Source organism: Mesocricetus auratus, unplaced genomic scaffold (assembly GCF_017639785.1).
Source record: "Mesocricetus auratus isolate SY011 unplaced genomic scaffold, BCM_Maur_2.0 Super-Scaffold_100041, whole genome shotgun sequence".
Taxonomy (NCBI): domain Eukaryota; kingdom Metazoa; phylum Chordata; class Mammalia; order Rodentia; family Cricetidae; genus Mesocricetus; species Mesocricetus auratus.
In genome coordinates, this window is record NW_024429218.1 from 4,261,557 (window position 1) to 4,283,846 (window position 22,290).

Consider the following 22,290-nt stretch of genomic DNA (forward strand, 5'->3'; position numbering starts at 1 on the left):
CTAGCTTTTCAATCAGCAAGCTCCTTTACTAACGAAATGAAGCGAGAGTTACAGTGTGGAACGCTTCTCTAATTCCAGCCCTACATTACTTTCTGTAATGGATGAGTCTTAGTAAGGAAACTTTAAAAATACTTTTATGTCTTACCATATACTGTTCAAATTAAAGCAAAGCCCTCGTTTTAACTTAAAACACAAATAAAAGGTTCCCTGTTGCTGCACCATGCATAATGGAGATGCTCTACATCTTTCAGGGTCCAAGGCTCCTCTGCTGCCATTTACCTAACTATGGGCTTGCAGTGGTTTCGATGAGAATAACCGCACAGGCTCATAGATTTGAATGTTTGACCCCCAGAAGATGGAACTGTTTGGGAAGGATTAAGGTGTGTCCTTGTGGGATAAGGTGTGTCACTGGGGGTGGGCTCTGAGGATTCAAAAATCACATCAGGCTCAGTGTCAACCCACCCCCACGCACGTGTATGAGTACGTGTACGTGTACATGTGCCTGCGGGAGTGCGTGCGTGTGTGCGTGTGTGCGTGTGTGTGTATCTGTCTGTCTGTCTGCCTGTCTGTCTCTGCAACTTATGGGTCAGCTATGAGCTCTCAGCCACTGCTTCAGCGCCTTGACTACCTGCTGCCATGATTCCCACCGTAAAGATCATGGACTAACTCTCTGACACTGTAAGCAGGTCCCTAATTAAATGCCTTCCTAAGCTGCCTCTGCCGCAATGTCTCTTCACAGCGACAGGACAGGAACAAGACAGTGCTCATCACTACTGGCTTCGCTTTCTGGAATATTATTGGGTACCTCATGGAATTTCTCCTTTTATTGTCAATATAACCACTGCCACTCCTGTGGAGTGAGCGCCTGGTCTGTGACAGAGGCTCACCTCAAATACTGTTTCAAGGCACTTGTCACTGTCTTCACTTCCCAATCTACAGAATTCTCCAGGTCCAGCTCATTGCATGTTTTTGCATCTGGTAAACAAGCAAAAAAGAAAACAGTTAAAAATCTGACCATCCGAAGTCCTAGCAACCTCACGAAACTTCCAATTGTAAGCAGCGAAAACAACAGATAATTAACCCTGAGCTTCTCCAGAAAAACGTTCTATGCAATCTTTGACTAACAGCATATGCTACCTTGTATTACTAGACATTTCATCCCTCAGAGAGTCTACGGGAGACATAAAGCAACAGGGTCTGACACGGAGATGAAACGTGCAGAAGGATGAACCAGGCATGGCAACAAGCCAGCGAATGTCACCTCCGCAGTAAAGGCACCATTCAGCAGCCACAGCTTGGAGCATGGGGCACTACCAGCAGAACGGATATGACTTGTCCCCTTTGGCCCTGCTACTATCCACTGTGTTATCACTTAAGAAACGCTATCACCATGAAGGTAGAATGATGATTAAAATGGCAGCGTGTCCATGGGAGAGAATTCCTATATTTGTATTCCTTACAGCTGTTTTCAGCCCAGACAGAAACATGTAGACGTATCAATATACCATTTTACATTAACATGTACAATTTTTATTTCTTTGTATTAGTAAAAAAGAGTTGCAATTAAGACATAAAGTAAAAAACAAAATCTAGTTAAGTGAAAGAATGCCTGTGGGTAATCCTTCATGCCAACATCACAATCTGTTTACCCATTGAGAACACTGGATGCCCCTGGAAGCACCTCTGTCATTTACTCTCAACTGAGCTAGTTTATCTGTCCTAAAAGTGAGTTGCAGACATTCTGTTTCCAAATGCTCTTTTTTAGAAATACCTAGTGTTCTAAAGAAAGGATATACAAGCACAAACAGAAAGAGAGAAAAACGGGGGGGGGAGGGAGAGGGGGGGGAGAGGGGGAGGGAGGGGGGTGGAGTTTGCAGTGTTAATCCAGGGTGAAATAAAATAACAGGACAACGGGGAAGGCAAACATTCTGAGCTCAGAGTCATTCTTGTCCTTCTGGCCAGCACAGCTGGAGCCTGGGTCTTCCAAGGCTGAGCTTTAATGCTGCACCAGCCTGGAACAGAAAGCCACCCCGAGCAAGAAAGTCCCACATCCAACTGAATGTCTGATCCTCATCTGTGCCAAGGGGATCTAGGCAAGCAAATGCTCCCATAAACTAGTGTGAGTAGCAAACAAATCATGGGCAGACGTCCATGATTATCACAAGCAGCAGGCCACTGCCACAGCCAAGCCATTAAAAGCAAGGACATTGGGCGGTGCTGCTCTCCCCAAAGAAAGGAGCAGAAAACAGGTTACACGGAAGGGTGTCAAGCCACCACTAGAAATGCATGTGGCTTTCCACACTCCTACAATCAGGAGAGGACAGTCAGCAACTTCCGGGAAACGCTGTCTCCCTCACTCCAGAAGAAGGCCTCAACTAAAAACAAAGAGCTGGCCATCTCCAGATTTCCTCCTCCCTCAGGCCAGATTTGTCTCTGCAGGGAAAAAAGCACCTTGTTGGCACTTCCTTTTCAAAAGCAGCAAAGAAAAGGCTGTCAAAGTGCGGCCAGCAGACAGGCTGAGCACGTGAGGCCAGCAGACAGGCTGAGCACGCAGCCCCAAAGCTTTGGGCATGGACATGCTGCAGCAAAAGGATGCTGCCCCATGTTGGACTCAAACTTTCCGAGAGTCGAACAGGAAGTGGTGGTTATTTTACAGCCACAGCATCACACATGTGAGGTCCATTACTCAAAGGGCTGGAGACTTCCTAGGCACTCCAGCATGTCTTGATTACAGCAACTGACAGCAATATGCAATAAACCACAACAATGGCCACTGACACTGATTACATTCTCATCAGTCCCGACAATCCAGAACTCGTTTGTTACTGAGCCTGTCAGGCAAGCCACAGACATGTTCCAGAAATCAAATTAAGCACTCTGATTAAAGATGCAATCCTTTATAACTAGGACTAAATAATTCTGTTCTAACAGCTTTGCCAACCAATTACTTCTGTAACTGATTATTCTGCTTCTCATTAAATCAATTATTTAAATCTCATTTTAACATACCAGTCAGATAACATTTTCAATAAACTTGCTACAAGCAAATAACCATTTAAAAATCCAACAGGCTTCTAAAGGAACTCTTTTATTTCCTACTTTCTGCCAAATTATTAGTCTGTATTTTGAGATTCATATTCTTTCTATGGAAAACTAAGCCATCCTTCTAAATTCACAGAACAAAAACAGCTGTCACATCAGAAGTTAACGACTGTATGTCTATGTAATTAATCATCTATTAGATGTTCACTGTTTTCAAATATCTCAATCTTACCTGGCAGTCCTTTGCAATCAATGAGCTATGTGGAATTTGTTAATTTATTTAGGGTTCACACCTAAAATATGCTTCAAGTGTTCATTTAGAATGTGTTCGACCACAAGTGAGGGGAACTTGTGTTTCCTTCCTGACCAAAGAACATAACTCAATAGTTAAAAGTCTAAGCTAACAAGCAGGGAGCCCAAGAGCTGGCATTATTGTCATGTATGAATGTCCTGACTGTACAAGCATGGGTCACTTCCTTGAAGCTGCAAAGTGCCACCCAGACAACATGGACTTGGGCCAATTCTTTTTTTTTTTTTAATACTTGAAGAAGCAAAAAGTACATGTGTTTTATAAATATGCTTTAGTACCAAAAGTTGTGTTTCTAGCTACATTACTCATTTTGCCCAATCTATACAAGAAATTTTCCAACAAATAAACAAGAAAATATTTTATTTTTGTTTTCTATAGCTCTATGTCCAAAAAATAAATAAAACCACCCAGTCTTATAAACTAGGCTTATAAATACGAAGGTCCACCAGATCACATATGCATAAGCACATTTCCCCAGAATTCCCCGCTCTGCTCTTGTTCCATGCTAAGGTGTGGGGAAGAAAGATTACCAGGCAGTACAAACCAGTTCTACTCAGCCCTAACTCTTCTAACTCATCTTCACATTCCTAAGGCACTGAGAAGTAGCAGGGATTCCCAGATGCTCCATCTTTTACTTTTCCTTGCCTTCCTCATCAGCTACATGCTCCTAGGAAGGAGGGAGGGAGGCAGGGAGGGAGGGAGGGAGGAGGCAGTTGAAAGACAGTGAATGGGAAGAGGGAGGGAGAGGTCAGGGAGACGGCAGGAAAAGGGGAGGAGAGTGAGGGGGTGGAAAGAGACAGGCTTGTCTACTTTAATCTCAAACAGGAGAAAGACCACAGGAAGGGAATAAGCTAGGATAACATGAAGCATACTCAAGGCCAGGGTCACCACAGACGTTTATGCGGCTGGAAGAATACTTAAAACAATTGAAACTGAAAGGTAAATCTTCCCACATAAGTGCCAATCATTTCTCTTTTAAAAAGATCTAAACAGGTCTCAAGAACTAGAGATCAAGTGAATGAATGGTCCTCTTCTAAATACATAAAATGGTTTGGAACTTTTTCCAGGATGTTTAAAAATTAGTTCTCATTTTCATGAAGAAAGTTCCATCGCCCATAAAATGGAACCAAGAAATTTTCAAATTTGAAATTAACATATTACTTTCAGGATTGATTGGCTTTTAGAAGAAATTAAGCATTTGGCAGGCTGGTGCCCTTCTCCCTTTAGGATGTAACCTTAACACGATGTAAAGGGGAAACTCAGCGAGAACATCTGGGGGATGTGTACACATGGTTATTCAAACTCTGGAGTAATTTTTTAAATGTATTAAGTGACTGAATTTTAATATCTAATCAGGATGAAAAGAATACCTCAAGAAAATGGTAAATTGATCAGGAAACAGTGATGACATCTATTTTGTCAAGAACTAAGGTTTATGTTATTAACAAACTAATGAATGGTATTGCTGCTACACTTTTGATGGACAATCTGATTCATATTACAGATTACACACAGATTAATACAAACAAATTCATTCCGCACAGCCCTCTTAAGTGAATTATTTAATGAGGAAATAACAAGTTAATGTCTTCATGCCAGTTTTCCAACTTCCTCTGTTTGCAAATGTTACTGAAAACATAATGTTTTCTATGCCCGCAGCCTAATGAAGTTGTGACCTACTTGCGTGCAGATGAACTTACCCCATGCATGAACATACAGGGTCAAAGGCTGATGTTAAATATCTCTCTCTGATTTATTTTTCTTTTTAAAGAAGCTCAAGCTCACTGTTTGGCTAGAATGACTAGTCAGCAAGCCCTGGGACGTTCCTGTCTCTCCCAAAATGCAAAAATTCAGCACTGGTGTCCAAGCATCCATACTCATGTAACTTCTACGTAGGCAATGGGACTAAAGTCAGGTCTACACACATGGGCAGCAAACACTTTACCCTCTGAGCCATCTGGAAGATCTCTCAGGTCATGATTTTTGAGGGCTTTGATATTTGAAATTTTAAAATACCTTGTGAGTTAAAGGCTGTTTTGGGATTTTTTCCCCCCAAGAGCAGAGAAACTAACCTTTAGAGCTAAACAATATTGTATGTGTAAGATTTTGTGAGACTAAGTACAAATTTCAAGACCACAGAAATATCCTTGTTCTAAGTTTCCTTGAATATGAACAAAGTAGTGATCAAAATAGGGCCAGGATCCTTTCGGCCAATCCACCACCCAAATGTGCCTCTGGCCTAGATGCGGTCTGATGACAACATCTTCCAGTCCTAAGCACAGTAGTTAAGGTTTCTAATTTTAAGATTAAGTAGAACAGATGCGGTGTGCCTATTAAAGTCTTCCAGCTGCTACTGGACCACTGGCAACCTGACTGTTTAATCTGGAGCCCACAAACAGTGAAAAGGAAACCGTGTTTGCCAGAATTGCACACCCAGGCTAAACCAGAGCGGCAGAGAGTGGAAACAGCCCATGAAAGCAAATAGATTTTAACAAATCTCTCCAACTGGTGATGGGCAAGTTTTCCTGTGGTTCATAGCTCAAAAGGTGCTTGCTTAAGAAACCCTTGCTGCAGAGACAGCCCAGTAAGCCGAACTGCCCATAACGTGTCAGCTGGTTTTCGTCATCTTAGTTTATACTTCAAAAATAAGCTTTCAATATAGTCAGATTTAAATGAATCTCCAGAACACCTGAAGGCATTGTTAGTATTGACTAATTAGAGTGAGGTATCAAATAAATTCTTATGTAGCAAGGCCAAAATGACTGGTTTGATAACCAGGCCCTCCAGGCTGATGAGCTATGATCACCCTTCAAGGGCAGCCTGCTCTGGTGGGGGGGGGAGGGGAGAGGAGACATGAAGCGTTTCACAGGTTGCAAATAATGCAAAAGAGCCTTACCATTCACAGACTACCTAGGGTAACAAAATCAATTCACTCTGGCTTCTTGCAGTCTGCCAGGCCAAGGGACACTGTGCCATCAGCACAGATGGAACATGGATCTGGAGAAGTGCCTAGTGAGGACTGCAGACAACCAGTCTCTGAGACACAGGCCCTCCCTGGCAAACGACAGTTTGGGAAACTATAAAAGTGAGTGAATCGCCGTGGTCTTGTCTAACCAAATGCACTGTCAAGATTCTGGACAGGCAGTCTGGAAAGCAGGTACATCACAGAGGCCTGACTACTGCTCCACTCTGAAAGGCAATGGGGAGAGGCATCAACCCACAAGCTGAACCCTTTTGCCTTCGTTGCTTAATAAGGGACAGGGATGTATGGATAATCTCAGCTGACACAAACACTCAGCCTCCGCTGAAGAGGACGCAACATATCCAAGTAACCAGCACAAGGGAAGGATGTATTCCTAAGTACACAATATATACCACTGAAACATTAAATAGCAAAGTAAATGAGCATAAACAGTGAATGCATGGAAAAATGATTAAAGAGGCATACCCATCAACATACTCAGAAGTCTCTGGACCTTTGAACTCACCCCCACAACTCTGTACAATCCTTGGTCATTTATACCTATTGAAAGAGACAAAATGTTAGCAGGTTACAAGATCACAGTGTTTTAAAGGCTGTCAAACCGTTACATTTTTTTAAAAAAACTCTGATAACTTGTAATTGCAGGTTTCCTACATGTAGACTGTAAAATTTATTTGACAAAACCAAACGTTCATCAAAGTGGTATATCAGCCTTGCATTTGTATTTGACAAAATCAAACGTTCATCAAAGTGGTATATCAGCCTTGCATTTGTGAGCTGTGACTGGACAACAGCCTCATAAAGCGGCATTCCATGCGGGCAAGAACGTCCAATGCTGAGCAGGAGTACAAAGTAACCTGAAATGCAGCCCAGCGCAGCTCCCACGTGTGTGCTTCCATGCTCGCCTTAACTGACTCGCTTACGTTTCCCTTGGGACGCCCCAACCTTTTTTAACACGAGGATTAACACACACTACATACTATGAAAGTGCTTAGCTGACTCTTGAAAACCATGCCCTGAGTCTGTTTTTAAACAACAACATTGCCATACACTCCACCCAAATTAATAAATTATTCAGCTTAATGCATCCACTCTCTGTTGAAAACTCATGTGTCCTTGAGTACAAGAGACAGAGGCAAAAGAAATGTTACCCAAATATAACTTCATGTGTTAAACACATGTTGGGCAGATGTCTTCATGCGGGGTCTCACACACACAAACCAATTGTTAAGTGACACTTGGCAAGTAATCAGGAAGCTATGATGGGTAGCCAGGTTAGGTGAGTGAGAAAATGTCCGGTGTGACTACCTCACGTGTGAGTTGCTTTAAGAGGAAAGAAGGGGTAACAGATGAAGCCTTGCAGAATTGAAGTGACTGTTGAACCAGGATTTAAGAACTAGAAGCTGGGAGCTCACTACAGCAATCTCACTAATCTCATGCTTGAAATGCTTTCAAGCAAATAAGATCCCCAAAAATGTGGCTTCATCTCCTTCTTTTCAAAGAGTTGTAACTTGCTGACTGTGTTGGCTTCTGTACTACAAATGGGAGAACTAACAAGAACACACTGACTGCCCAGGAAAAGTCTCCAATAGCCCAACTTTCCAGAACACAAAAGCCCAATCACCAAAGGTCACGGAATCTCCCCACAAGGACTATTCTTTTAAGCTCCCTGCCTGCGGAAGCAATAAGACTAATCCAGAGTCCAAAGTGTAGGTTGGGAGCCACCTAGACACAAGCAAGTCGAGAAACGTCTGGTTTCTGGGTGTTCTGTCTGGGAACACGGGCAGTATTCCTGTGTTATGCTAGGAAGGGAAGGAGATGATGTGAACACGTCCTATAAACCATAGCACACTACACACACAAATATCACATTCATAGTCCAAATCAGCACTCCTTTGTCATCTACTGCTTCCTCTTTGTTTTGTGTGCATGTGAGTAAAGGCTGACATAAAGATGTCTGGGCCTTAACCGCTTCTCTGCCCCAGTATTTTCTGAGGCAGGGTTTCTCTCTGAACCTACAAGTCACCATTATGAACAGACTTGCGGGCCAGAACCAGGAACCTGTACACTGTAGCACTGTGGTCCTCACTTATCGTGCTCAGCTTCTCTGTGGGTATGGGAGCAGAGGATCTGGACTCAGGTCCCAGGCCTGCACAGTGAACACTGCAATCACTGAGCCATCACCCCCATACCAGTGGTTTCCTCCCCTCCCCCTCCCCCTCCTCCATGCTAGGCAAGAGCTATACCAGCAAGCTATATCCCAATCCCTCCTCGCGCTCATTTTCTAAGGTTCTCAAATAGTGTGTGTGTGTGTGTGTGTGTGTGTGTGTGTGTGTGTGTGTTACAGAACCAATTGTGAAACAAGAACATTTACATGTTAAACTTCTAATTCCTAACTGTGTTTAATTTTTCCACCATGATCTTTATTGTTTATGGGTGTTTTGCCTACACATATATGCATACTTGCAGCAGCCAAAGAGGCCAGGGAAAGGACACCTGATTCCCTGTACCTGGCTGAGTTGCAGTTGAGTCACCTTGGGGGCGCTAGGACTCAAACCCAGTTGCTCTGGGTGAGCAGCCCGTGCTCTTAACCACTAAGCCATCTCTCCAGCACTCCTGAGTTTAAACAAACAGTCTTGAAAAGAGGTATTAATTTCAAATCAGTCTATCAGGTGGCCCCAGTCAACATGGTTTATATCCTAAGGAGAAATGTATTTGGAAACAGACAGTGGCAAAGAGTTGACCACATAAAGACACAGGAAGGAAAAAGCCTCCTACAGGCAAGGGAAGCCCCTAACAACAAATAAACCATGCTGCTGACTTTACACTGGACTTCTAGCTCCCAGAGGGGTGGGGGAGATCGTGTCCATGTACAAATCATGCACTGTATGATCCTTCGCTGTGGCAGCCTTAACCCAATGACAGATGTCCCTTCTCTCTCAAGGTCTCATTAGAATCAGGAGGGCAGAACTAGCCCACAGTCTAGACACATTTATCCAGACAGTGACCATCCCAGCAGCAGAGAACCCCCTCCCAAAGGAGGACCAGATACAACTCAGGAGAAAGGACAGCACAGGCCTGTCAAGACTAAGAAATGCAAAGGAAGCCACCAAGAAGCAAGAATCAGAACCAGCTCCCTTCTCCCAGAAGGTACGTCCCGAGGGTTTTTAACACCCCGGGATTTTGTTCAGCACTACTCAATTTAAGTAGTTTGACCTCAGTGACAGAGTCAAAAGAGCAAGTCATATTCTGCAGTCAAACAAATGCAAGCATCTGTGAAAAGTGCCAGAAATACAGAGATGAAAAGAATGTCACCTCAGCAATGATAATCACTCTGTGATTGTGATTACTGTAGGATAATTGATCAAGTTCAACTTCATCAACCTGTGAAAACTGGAGTTAATTATTAATCCATAATAAAAGGTGCCAAGAAGAGTGACAGCTCAACACCGTGTTTTCCTTTTCTGTACAAAGGCAGGTGGGAAATGGCACGTTAAATAATCAAATCCTAGGGGATTTGCTGCTGCTTCTCATGCTGTTCTTAAAGGCTCGAAGTAGCCAAACAAGGGCCTGAGCACACCTTTCATCCACGGCCACACACACGTTCACAGCAACACAGCAATCACAGACAGCTGAGGATGTAACCAAAACTGCCAGCATGTGGAGCACAGCTTCACCAGCTGTTCTCCTTTTTTTATTTAAATTAGAAACAAGCTTCTTTCACATGTCAATCCCAGTTCCCTCTCCCTCCCCTCCTCCCCTTCCCCTCACCGGCCCCCTATCCCATCCCCTTTCTGCTCCCCAGGGAGGGTGAGGCCTTCCATGGGGGATCATCAAAGTCTGTCATATCATTTGGAGCAGAGCCTAGACCCTCCCCTGTATGTCTAGGCTGAGAGAGCATCCCTCTATGTGGATTGGGCTCCCAAAGTCCATTTGTGTACTAGGGATAAATACTGATCCACTACCAGAGGCCCCATAGATTCCCCAGGACTCCTAACTGACACCCACATTCAGGGGGTCTGCAACAATCCTATGCAACAGTCTGGGTTCCATGAACAACCTCTTGTTCAGGTCAGCTGTTTCCGTGGGTTTCTCCAGCCTGGTCTTGACCTTCCCAAGCCCCCTCTTTTATTGAGAAGAATCGTTATGCTGATCTCTCAGGGTAGAATTCTGAGATAAGCCCTGATTTTTCCCTTACTGTTATATACACCCAACAGGACAGGGTTTTAATCAAAACAGACTACAGATGGGTACAGACAAATACCGACTCTGCAGACCACCCTTCATGGCTCCATTCAGACTCGTACCTCAGCTGACAAGAACACTGCCCCCTCATCCTCACAAACTTAACTCACCTGCCATGATTTATCCACCAAATATGTGCCAGCCAGGATTCCAGCTTCCCAAGCAAGGCAAGGAGTAAATTAAGTCCTCCTTCCAGTCAAATCCAAGGGAAACCCAACTTTTCTCATACTATTCCAGAGAAATCCGCTCACTTTGTTTTTTTAACATAACTCACCATTAATTCCTTCCTAAATTCAATGTTTTAGTGGGAGCCTTTGAGGTCCAGCCAATAAACCAACATTCACTCAGCTCTCATCTAGCAACCTGCTGAGCACCTGGTATGCAACAAGGTACTTAATGATTGTGGAATGACATAATCATTCACCTGCATTTGTGTGTGATGACAACAGGGTAGAAAGTCACTAATGTTCATATTCACATTCACAGAATTTACATCAGACGTCTGCAATGTCTCGCTTTTTCAGTAGGACGTGTATGTGCATACACAACCCCAACTGCAGTCTATATATCATACCAGCATTGCAAAAGCTAATTTCCCATAAATCCTAGGATGAAAGAGGCATACAATTTCATGCATATGTAAGTAAAACCATTATTTTCAGCATATTCTAATTACATAATCAAAAATGCTAAGGTAAGACTTGAAAACAAAAGGAAAAAAACAGTACACATAAAATCAATAAAATCCTCACAGCATGGCCAAAATTGACATGCTATAGAGGTAACTTTAAAAAATTATAAGCTCACAAATATTATTTTATGTCATTGAACAAAAAATGTAAAATTATGCTCCATATATGCATGCTCATCCTCAATAAATGTACATGTAAAGGCCAGCATATAGCACACACTTCCCAACCAACTATTTCACTGGATTGCAGAAAACTAAACAGGCTGGGGTATAAAACACTCCTATCACAAACTCAGCAATACATAACATTTTCAGGTTCTGTTAGACTGGTATTAATATCAGCCTCATCTTAAATACAAGACCTAAACATGAGTTACTGTGTATTAACAAGGCATAGATTCACCACTGTAAATTTCAGGCACTGTATTTATTTAAGTCTAAAACTTTGGAAGGAGAGCGAGTCATCATTTGAAGTCTAGCACATGTGAATGGTGCAGAGATCAATGTAAAGCCTACTTCTAAGATTGACGTCAGCTGTGTAAGCAAAGCTCAGTACAGTACTGAAGACCTTGGTAGTCTCATTATAACAAACCAGAATCCTGGCAAGACGAACTTGTTAGGAATAAATCCTTACAAGTTAAAGTTACCTGCAATACCCTGGAAACTTCCCATTCTATCAATTCCTTCCTGTGAGACCCGGCAAGTTGTTCACCTAAAACTGGGGATACTGGTGAAATGGGGTTTTGAGGAAATTGAATGACCAAGCCTCACATATGAAGTTCTACTCAGAAATAAAGAGTGAAATTTTGTTATCTTCCAGAAAATGGATGGAACCAGAGATCATAGCAATAAAAAACTAGATTCAGGAAGACAAGGATCTCCTTTTTCTCTGATGCCAAGCAGGGAGGAACAGGAAAACAAAAAGGACAGCAAAACTAAGAGGGTACCACTAAGGATGCTGGAAAGGAAAGATGGGTGAGGTTAAGACACAAGAAGGCAAGAGAAGGGTGAAACGGGTTGTGGATTATTCCTTTAGCTGTGTAAAAAGATGTGTAACATTTGTTTATGGTGCAGAATATTCCTTTATCTATGTAAAAAGATGTGTAACATTTGTTTATGGTGCAGAATATTCCTTTATCTATGTAAAAAGATGTGTCACATTTGTTTATGTTGCAGAATATCCCTTTAACTGTGTAAAGATGTGTTACATTTGTTTATGGTGCATTTGTTTCACTATGCAAAGATGTGCTGCACTTGTTTTACTTGCCTGCTTAAAGCACTGATTGGTCTAATAAAAAGCTGAACGGCCAATAGCTACGCAACAGAGGAACAGGCAGAGAGAATAAGTAGGAGGAGGAATGTAGGCTCAGAAGAGAGAATGGGGGAGAAAAACAGGGAGACACCAGGGGCTGGCCAGCCAGCCATAGAGGAAGCAGAAAATGGGACATACAAAATGAAAGATATAGATGAAGAGAAACCGGTTAAATTAAGTTAAAAGAGCCAGGGGGACGAGCATAAACTAAGGCCAAGCATTCACAATTAATAACAATTCTCTATGTCATGATTTGAGGGCTGCAGTTCAGGAGGGCCTGCTGCAGAGATCTCTTACATTGTTTAACTAACAGACACCAATGCTGCATATGTTTGAGCTTTGTATCAAGTTTACATCTTTTATTTAGACTAAAAGGGGAATTGTGGGGGGGGGGGGTATTGTGGGCTCACCCCCTACACACCAACATTGAGAGAAGAGTCAGCTCTTGTTAAAAGTTTTTAACTGTGCCAAAAAATTTAAAACCAATTTTCTAAGAGCTAGGTATATTACACATGAAAGACATGCTTTTCACAGCCCACGTCTATAAAATATAGCACATGCCAGGAAGAGAGTCAACACTTACTTAGCACGAGTGACTCTCAGCCAGGATGGTTCAGTAAAGGCACTTGCCACTAATCCTAACAACCCGAGTTCAGTAGCCAGACTCCACGTGGAGGTATGACATAACTCACAGGTTGTCCTGTGACCTCCACGTACACACAGGGACATGTGCATGCAGACAGAAGATAAAAGAATAGGTGTAAAGAAGAAAATACAGGTCTGCTGTTCACCAGTAACATTTGCAACTCCTTCCCTTGCATGCTAACTATCTGGTCAAAAGATAGAAAAGCATTACAGACAAGACGTGGGTAGACGGTCACTAAGTAAAATACTCATGGTGTAAACATGAGGACCTGAGTTCAGATTCCCCAGTACCCACATAAAGCAAAACGTTACCAGCAACCAGCGTTCACTGGTAATTTCTCTGCTCTCTCTCTTCTTGGGAGTCTTGCTGTCATTTCAGTACGTGCCCTCATGCTCTCACTTTTAAAATATATTGGTTCTGTGAGAATTCCATACATGTATACAATATATTTGGATCAATCACACCCATACATACCCCACACCTCAAAGGTCTGCTTTCCAACCCCTTACACTCCCCCAACCAAATTCATGTTCCTTTTCTTTCTTCCTTCTCAACAGCCCACAGAGTACATCTCTGCCACCCTCGCACGCATGGGCGCGGGGTCCTCACTGGCACACGCTCTTCCTGTGTCTGCTCTGAGAACGCTTCCCACCAGCAGGCCTTTAGGAATGCCTCCCTGGCATTCTCCACTCAAACAAACCAGCAACTGAAAACTCAGGAAAGAGGCAGTGTGGCATATGACAAGGACTATGGCTTCTGAGCATGGCCAACAAGCCACTCCTACTTCCCAACCCAGCACAAGACAAAAGTGGAATTCGCAAACACCCCACGCCAGCTCTAAGCCAGTATTTTTGCACATACAGTAAGGCTTAGGACTCCAAAGCCGCACCTAGTCGTACTGAGACTCATCTCCGCTAATGTGAGCCTCAAAGACAGCAGGAGTTGGTTCACTAGAAGGCGGGTCAAATGAACTACATACCAACATGACCGCCCTTACTTCCTGTTCATACCAAACACTGTCTCTGTTTTTGCTGCAGACAGCCCAGGGATTCGCTGCTATGTCATGTAACAACCATCCAAGACAGCAAGCATGAGAAACATTTGGATGGAGAGACCAAAGCAAACTTCAGGGGAACAGAGAGGGGATCCTAGGGACCAAACTCTCCCAGAAGTCTAATACCTGCCTGTCCCAGGATGTCAGAGGCACCAGCTATGACTGTGTTTGTCCTTCAGTCTCTCCTTGTGGTTTGACTCCTGATAAAAAGGAACATGTCATACAGTGCTCCAAGTACACGCTGTGTGACTGTGGCAGGCTCGCTCTAACTTGTTCTGAGCCACCAGTAGAGATACTGACTATCTGCTCAAACTTCAGGTAGTGTCTAAAGCAGACTCCATGCTGATATCTCATCTGCCAGAAGGGGACTCCTAAGGCCAGATCTCTCGTCTGCTGCTAGTCCATCTGCTGGGTCCATGCGGGAGTACATATCAGGAGCCAGGTGACACTCTGGGATGAAGTCATGCGAATGCAGATGAGCAGGTCAAGAGTGTGCTGTCCTCACTTCCAGTTTGTCCCCAAACTTACTTACATATCCCCTCCCCTCTTCCTTTCCCCGGTGTCCACATCTCTAACATGTTCTACTCTTCAAACGTTTGTCTCTTTCTTGCATGTTCCTTCATCCCTAAGCCCCTCAGAGGAGCCTGTGGAGCCTCGATCTCCCTGCACTCACTGTGGTGGAGAGCTCACATTAAGCAGCACACGGACGCGTGGCCCAGCCTGCAGCCTTCCACCTCAGAAGTGTCCACAGTCAACCGCATGCATCCCTCCACTTGGGACGGTACCATCAGATGGGGCGCTCATGAGGAAACCCACTAAGACAACCTCCTGACCACTTCTGGACTACAGGTAGGAGGATGCTGGTTTCTGTTGTCTACCTAAGTTTTCTGGAGTAGCCCAGTTGGTGATGGGTCTCCCCTGTTGACCTATCATACCGTACTCCCTGCCCTCTTTCTGTGGAGCGGCCCAGTTGCCACGGGTCTCCCCGTGGATTCCATCACTATACTCACCTGGCCACTTTAACTATCCTTTTGTGAGGAGGTGGACAGTGCTGCGGACTGAAAGAGGGCCTTCCTTGCCCGTGCTCTAACTGAGTGCTCTAACTGAGTGCTCTGAGTGCTCTATCACTTACTATGTCTCCACCCTCCTTAGACTACAAATGCTTCCTTCATTTTTATCCTGTCATCCCCTCAATACAGGGACCCGTGTGGATTCTATGCTTGGCTCATTATGCCATGGCCATGGGTTTCTTTGCTCCCTCAAACTTTACCTGTGTAATGTCTTCCTTCTCTCTTCTCAGCTCCAACAGACTTCCTACAGACACATCCCATGAACCTTGGATTCAGAAAACCTAAAAGCCAACTATATCCCTCTCTAACCCACTGCTCATCTTGCATTCTTTGCCTGGGATCAACGTGTCATGCACCTTGGATTGGGGAGCTTAATCAGCTTCTACTCTCCCTTTCCTTTCCTTCCTATAGCCAACAGTAGTCTGTTTTCCCGTCAAGTGTCTCCTCACATTCATCCCTTCTTTCCACTGCCAATATCAACTTTTAACTGTTACAGAAAAACACAAAAACCGCACAGTGTTTCAAGCATACCAGCACACACCTACAATATGGTATTTCCATCAGGTTACCCACGCCCATCTCTTGCAGCATTCAGGGTGAAAGCATTCAGCTCTTCCCTTCTGGCTTTCTGGAATCTACTACTGCCCTCTGCAACCGCCCTACTATACAACAGCAGCACACCAGCAGTTCTCATTCGAGTTTACTGTAGCTTGCCCTGTCCAACCTCTCCTCCATCTCCCACCCACCCTCTCCCCTGGCCTACAGTGGCCACCATTCTACTCCCGACTTCTGTGACAGTGACTTTCTCATAACATCGGCATGAGTGAGACCACAGATGCACATCGGGTTTGTTCCGTTCACCTTTGAGGTGAAGGCAGGAGTATGTCGGTCATCTTTGGGGTGTGGGCAGGTGAATGTCGGTCATCTTTGAGGTGTGGGCAGGTGTGTGTCGTCATCTTTGGGGTTCAGGCAGGTCTATGTCAGTCATCTTTGAGGTGTGAGCAGTAGTACATCGGTCATCTTTGGGGTTCGGGCAGGAGTATGTAGGTCATCTTTGAGGTGTGGGCAGGAGTATGTAGGTCATCTTTGGGGTTCAAGCAGGTGAATGTCAGTCATCTTTGGGGTTCGGGCAGGTACACGTCGTTCACCCTTGGCAGTGCTCTTGGTAACTGAGAGTAAAAGAAGCAAACTAAGTGCAGGGCTCTAGCTACCCAGACTCACGTGTGGGCCTTTGTCTGGATTTTAATCATCTTTTTCTTCTATCACTCTCCAAAAAGTCGCACAGGATCACTCAGAACAGGAATGTGGCATAAACTCAAAAACGTCTATGACAGCTAACACTGGCGGTCTACTGGACTAGATTTAGAGTAACCCACAGAATATGTCTCTCTCTCTCTCTCACCACATCTATGAGGGAATCTCTGGGATACTTTAAATGCTGGGCAGGCCTGTGAATGATACTCTTGAGTAGGTTAACTGAAATGTGAAGACAGACCCAACTATGGGTGGCATCCTTCCATGGGCTTCGGTTCCCAAAAGCACGAGCCGGAGAAGGCTGGCTTGAGTACAAGCATGCGTCCTTCTATTTCCTGACTGTGAAGATCACATGACCAGCTGCTTCAAGCTCTGGCTGCCTTGACTTCCTCATCATGATGAACTGTATCTTCAACCAGAATAGCCTTCCTTCTGTAAGCTGCTATTTAGTATCATCCAGGGTCCCTATAGGAAATGACCCAAGAACTACTGACTAAAGTCCACTAGTCACATGTGTGGCCAGAAAGTGTAAGTATTAAAGTCGGCTGAGACGGACAGAGGAACCAAATCAAAGGGTCCTCGATCATCACTTATACGCACAACTCGAATATGAGTGATGGAAACTTTTGACTCACATAAGTTAGGAAAGAGCCTTGGACACAAGGAGGAAGTTGGCTCCTGATTTCTGGAAGTCTCATGATCTTCCTTCCCCATGCAGATTAAATCATCTGAAAATGTCCAGCCTTGTCTTGATGCTGCCTTCTGTCCCTGCCTCAGAGCAGCTATGGCACCAGGTACTGATCAATTCCAGGCAACCAGCAACCCTCTCGCCCTCATTTCCCCTTCTGTGAATGTTCTAAACCTGAGACGATGTTCTAGCCTTCCTTTCTTTATCATCTGTCTTGTTTGGTGCTCTGTTGCTCAAGTGACCACATCACAATGAGGAACAGAAAAGGTTCAAGCCAACTCAGCTAACTGCAGCTTGTCACGGAAGCCATACAAAATGACAGTTGTTCCCCGTGTAAACTGTCATGATGGGAAAGAAGTATGCCTTAAAGTTCATCACTAACGGCACTTCTTAATTACCTCCATGTTACTCAGGAGCACCCCACACGCACCGTTCCACAACGGTGGTGGACGGGAGACACAGGCAACAGCCTCCTTCGCAGATAAAATGAGATGAAGAAGTGGGTTACTGATTGCTCAAGCTGAGACAGCAGTGAGGCCTGGCTGGAGGACGCTTAGATAAAACACCACAATCCAGACTCTGGTGGAAACACACAAAACCTAGTCAGTTAACATGTAGCAAGAAACTTTACCGACAATTCCACCAAGTTTACAAGTCTTCTGTCTAAACACACATACGGCATGACTTGAAAATATGCCACTGTTGTTTTCTTGACTCTGTAACACCCAACCCCAAATACACCCAGAAGCTAGATCACTCACATGATTACTAGACAGAGTTCACGCCTACTGCAAGGATTTAAGGGCTAAGGTGGGGAAAGTGAACAAAACCAGAGATAAGCAAAAGATGAAAGCAAGCTGGAGAATTCTCGGCTGAGTAAAACAACAGCCATTGAACAAGAGAAGAATCAACAGCATCAACCTTCCACTTCAAGGACATGAGGTAAGCAGGGACATGGCCTGGACCATACTTCTGCAAGTATTTACCCACACTAGTTTAACTCGATTATCCATTTAAGGCTAATAGATTTTCAGAGTGAGTTTTCTAAAAATGAGTGAGCCGGCTAATTGAGGGAATGAATATTCAGCCCTAACCCGCCTGGCTGCAGTCTTTCCATCCTCCATTTGCATTTCTGCGGGTACCACATGGCTCTCCAGCTCGCTCCTCCCACAGGAGACTGTCCTCTACGCCCACGCTCACCTCACACCCACACTGACTAAACAGAGACGGCGAGTGCGAGGAGCTGTTCCCTTGTGTGACTTTTCTGAGGGCAGCTGTTCTTTATTTCCCTCATTTCGCTTGGAATCCGCCCTTGGTGACTGAGGATTAATGTGCAATCACGGGGAAATGTGCCGCCACTCCCCTCGGGCACCTCCCCACCCAAAGCCACCTTCAGAGATTAATGGTGAGGCCCCAGCCCAGCATCAGCCCCCAACAGCCGAAGCACCGCATGGGAACGGCACGGTCTTCAGCCAGTGTCAAGAAGAGTCTCCAGGAATCTAAAACCTTGCTGTTCAAAGGAAGAGGAATTGCTTTACATGTGACAAATCAAGGCCTGTCATGACTTATCCACCCCATGAATTCACAGCCTGTTACGATGCTGAATTTCATAACTGACAGCTTGCCTAGACTAACATTTTAATGCCATGCTTTAAAAAAGTAAAGGGAATATTCAAATTATGCACATATGGAAGACTTTTAAGAGAAACTTCGTAAACAAAAGTGACATACAAATTTAGTTTTAACATAATGACTATTTAAAAAACAGTAACTAAGATGTCTTTAAACAAAAGAATTACTGTTTTTGTTTACAATGCCATACATATACCTCAAAATTGGGTGTTCTGCAAGGCCCATCGAGAAAAAAAAAACCAACAAACTTGGCATGTTTCCTTTCTAGGAAGAGGAGTTATTTACTTGAGAAAATTATATAATCATACTTCCCGCTCAGAAAACTTTCCTCTTTCTCTGTGTTCTATATTACCCATAATCCAGAAAGATGCTGGCACAGGCATCTAACAGGGTGAAGCTCCTATATGTTAAATGAAAATATTAATCCTAACCACATAAAAACAAGCCCTTCCAATAATTTTACGGCGAGCAATCTGTCAATCTGCCAGTCTGGTAGGTCGGCCCTGTCTCTTGAATGTCCACACCAAAGAGATTGCTTACAGAGGCTGACTACACACAAAAGGCACTCGGTGCTAACAGAAATAAGAAACACAAGGAATAAGGAAGACATTTTCTCCATTCCAAGGAAATAGTATATTTTCAGAAACAAAGTAAATACAGGAAATGTAATTAGCAAAGCCAGGGCCTGAGCAACAGAGGAGAGGCACTAATGTCTTGGGATAAAAACAACTCAGAGAAAGATGGAGAAGACGGAGGTCAGCAGTGTCTCCTAGGGGCTCGCCCTTGTCTACAAAACACCTGACACTGTTCCCTTGGCTAGACACGCTGAAATTCAGCCACACTGAGAAGTTTTGTGATGGAGACTTTCCAAGTTTTGTGATGGAGACTTTCCTCTACGTCCATATTCACTCTCCTAAAATCTCCAAAGCTCCATGCACAGAAACCTCCCGTGTCCACTCTTGTCCCCACAGCCAAATAGAACCCCGCCCCCCTCTGGTCACATGGCTGTTCTACAGGAGGCCAGTTTCACTAGGACCAACAATGGTCCTTCACAGATCTGGACTGAACCCAGGAATCATAAAGACCACCAGGGAATCCTAGAATACGTCATCAAGTCTGTTACAAATGTCTGTGTGGCTCTTATCAAGGTGGGAATGGCAAAAGACTGTAAAGGGACAGAGAGGAGCATGGAGGACATAAACAATCTAAGGCTGTGACAGCAGTAGCAACACAACTGAACAGATGAAATCCAAACTTTTCATTTCCAAACCCTACCGCTAACTGAGCAGCTATCAACAGGTGGCTTCCAGAGGGAGTCAGTTTGCTTTTAGACTCCCCCTGCTGGGTCCTGACACTCTGCCCCTGTTGGGTCCTCCACACTCCCTGTTGGGTCCTCCACTCTCTCCCTGTTGGGTCCTCCACACTCCCTGTTGGGTCCTCCACTCTCTCTGTTGGGTCCTCCACTCTCTCTCTGTTGGGTCCTCCACTCTCTCTCTGTTGGGTCCTCCACTCTCTCTCTGTTGGGTCCTCCACTCTCTCTCTGTTGAGTCCTCCACACTCTCTGTTGTGTCCTCCACTCTCTCTCTCTCTGTTGGGTCCTCCACTCTCTCTGTTGGGTCCTCCACACTCCCCCTGTTGGGTCCTCCACTCTCTCTCTGTTGGGTCCTCCACTCTCTCTGTTGGGTCCTCCACTCTCTCTCTGTTGGATCCTCCACACTCCCTGTTGGGTCTGCCATACCCCAGTGAGGTCTCTGTCCTAGCAAGGCTACTTTTGGTGCAATGAAACGTGATCACAAGTAAGCTGGGGAGGAAAGCACTTACTGGCGTCAAATCACTGTTCATCACTTGAAAGACCCCCACCGCACTCATGTAAACCGCGCCCCTCCTAAGAGTGCAAAATTCAAAAGCTGTGATATCACCAAGACGAGTACCCTATTGCCTTCTACCTCATTTTGCATATCAAGCCTGCCAGACCTGATTGAGAGCCACTCTAGCAAGGTCTGCAGGACTTCATATGCAAATAAAGCCTGCTTCTATATAAGCTGTACTAAATCCATCCCTGTATGCTCAGCCTCCCAAAGTGCTGCAGCATCCGCAGGCGCCTGTGTGAGCAATAAAGAACCCTCTTGCTGTTGCATCCAGTGGCTCTGTCTCGATTTTTGGGCAAGGGTCTCCTGCCGGGAAGATTCCCTTTGGGGGTCTTTCACACTGAGGGAAAACAGCAAAAGAACTCAAACAGGACAGGAACCTGGAGGCAGGAACTGAGGCAGAGCCATGGAGAGGATCTGCTTACTGGCTTGTTCCCCAAGGTTTTCTCTGCCTGCTTTCTTATAGAACCCAGGACCACCAGCCCAGGGATGGTCCCACCCACAACAGGCTGGGCCTCCCCCATCAAACACTAATTAAAAGAATGCACTACAGGCTTAGCTATGGCCCAGTCTCACGGAGGCATTTTCTTAACTGGGGCTTCCTCTTCTCAGATGACTTTAGCATGTGTCAAGATGACATAAAACTATCTAGCATAGCCCCACACCATGAGGATAGGGGAGCAAAAACTGGACTCAGTGAATTATTTGAAAGAGATAAGGAGATGAGGTTGGAAGGAGGTAGCTATGGTTCTAAGAGAATTCAGAAGTGTGAGATGAATATGATCAAAATATGGTATGCTTGTATAAAATAGTCAAAGAATTAATAAAGACATCTTATTATGAAAGATCACTGAATTTTACTATTTTCAAAAGTGTATATGTATGTGTACTAACCCAGAGCCTTGAACATCCCAGCCTCTTCCACTAAGTAAGGTTTAATAGTATCCCGCAAGATTAAGAAAACCATCTTTAAGGTGCTTAAACAAAATGGTAAGAATTAGCTTTCCAACTGCTGATTCTTCCAATGATTTGCACAAGCTGAACTGTAAAGTTCTAACATCAGAACCTTGGAATGTAACATTTTTTAGTGGTGGTGGCGCATGCCTTTAATCCCAGCACTTGGGAGGCAGAGGCAGGTGGATCTCTATGAGTTCGAGATGAGCCTGGTCTACAGAGTGAGCTCCAGGAAAGGCTCCAAAGCTACACAGAGAAACCCTGTCTGAAAAAAAGAAAAACAAAAAAACCAACCCCATCACCCCCCCAAAAAAAACAAACGGGACTTTAAGAAGATGGTGAGGTTATTAAAATTGGGTGCACGCGCGCGCGCGCGCACGAACACACACACACGCACACGCACACACACACCTCTGCCATGAGCCTGATTTGAATCCATAAATACACAAAGAGCAATCTAAATACACGAAACAGACATCAGGGACGTGTATACTCACAGAAAAGACACAATGGGAGATGTCATCTGCAAGCCAGGGTACAG

At 44.5% G+C, this 22,290-nt stretch overlaps 1 protein-coding gene across 3 annotated transcripts in view; it reads right to left on the minus strand.

Annotated features, from left to right (window-relative positions):
* Window positions 1-22,290, minus strand: part of Arhgap10 (Rho GTPase activating protein 10) — a 252,142-nt gene that overhangs the window by 96,085 nt on the left and 133,767 nt on the right. For 2 of the 3 annotated variants that reach the window (XM_040734823.1, XM_040734822.1), the window contains 2 exons: window positions 6,801-6,875; window positions 888-975 (listed from right to left, as the gene is read on the minus strand). In XM_040734823.1, the coding sequence (XP_040590757.1) occupies window positions 888-975; window positions 6,801-6,875 (163 nt within the window). The remainder of the gene's footprint in view (window positions 1-887; window positions 976-6,800; window positions 6,876-22,290) is intronic. The other variant, XR_005872780.1, reaches the window with a different exon arrangement.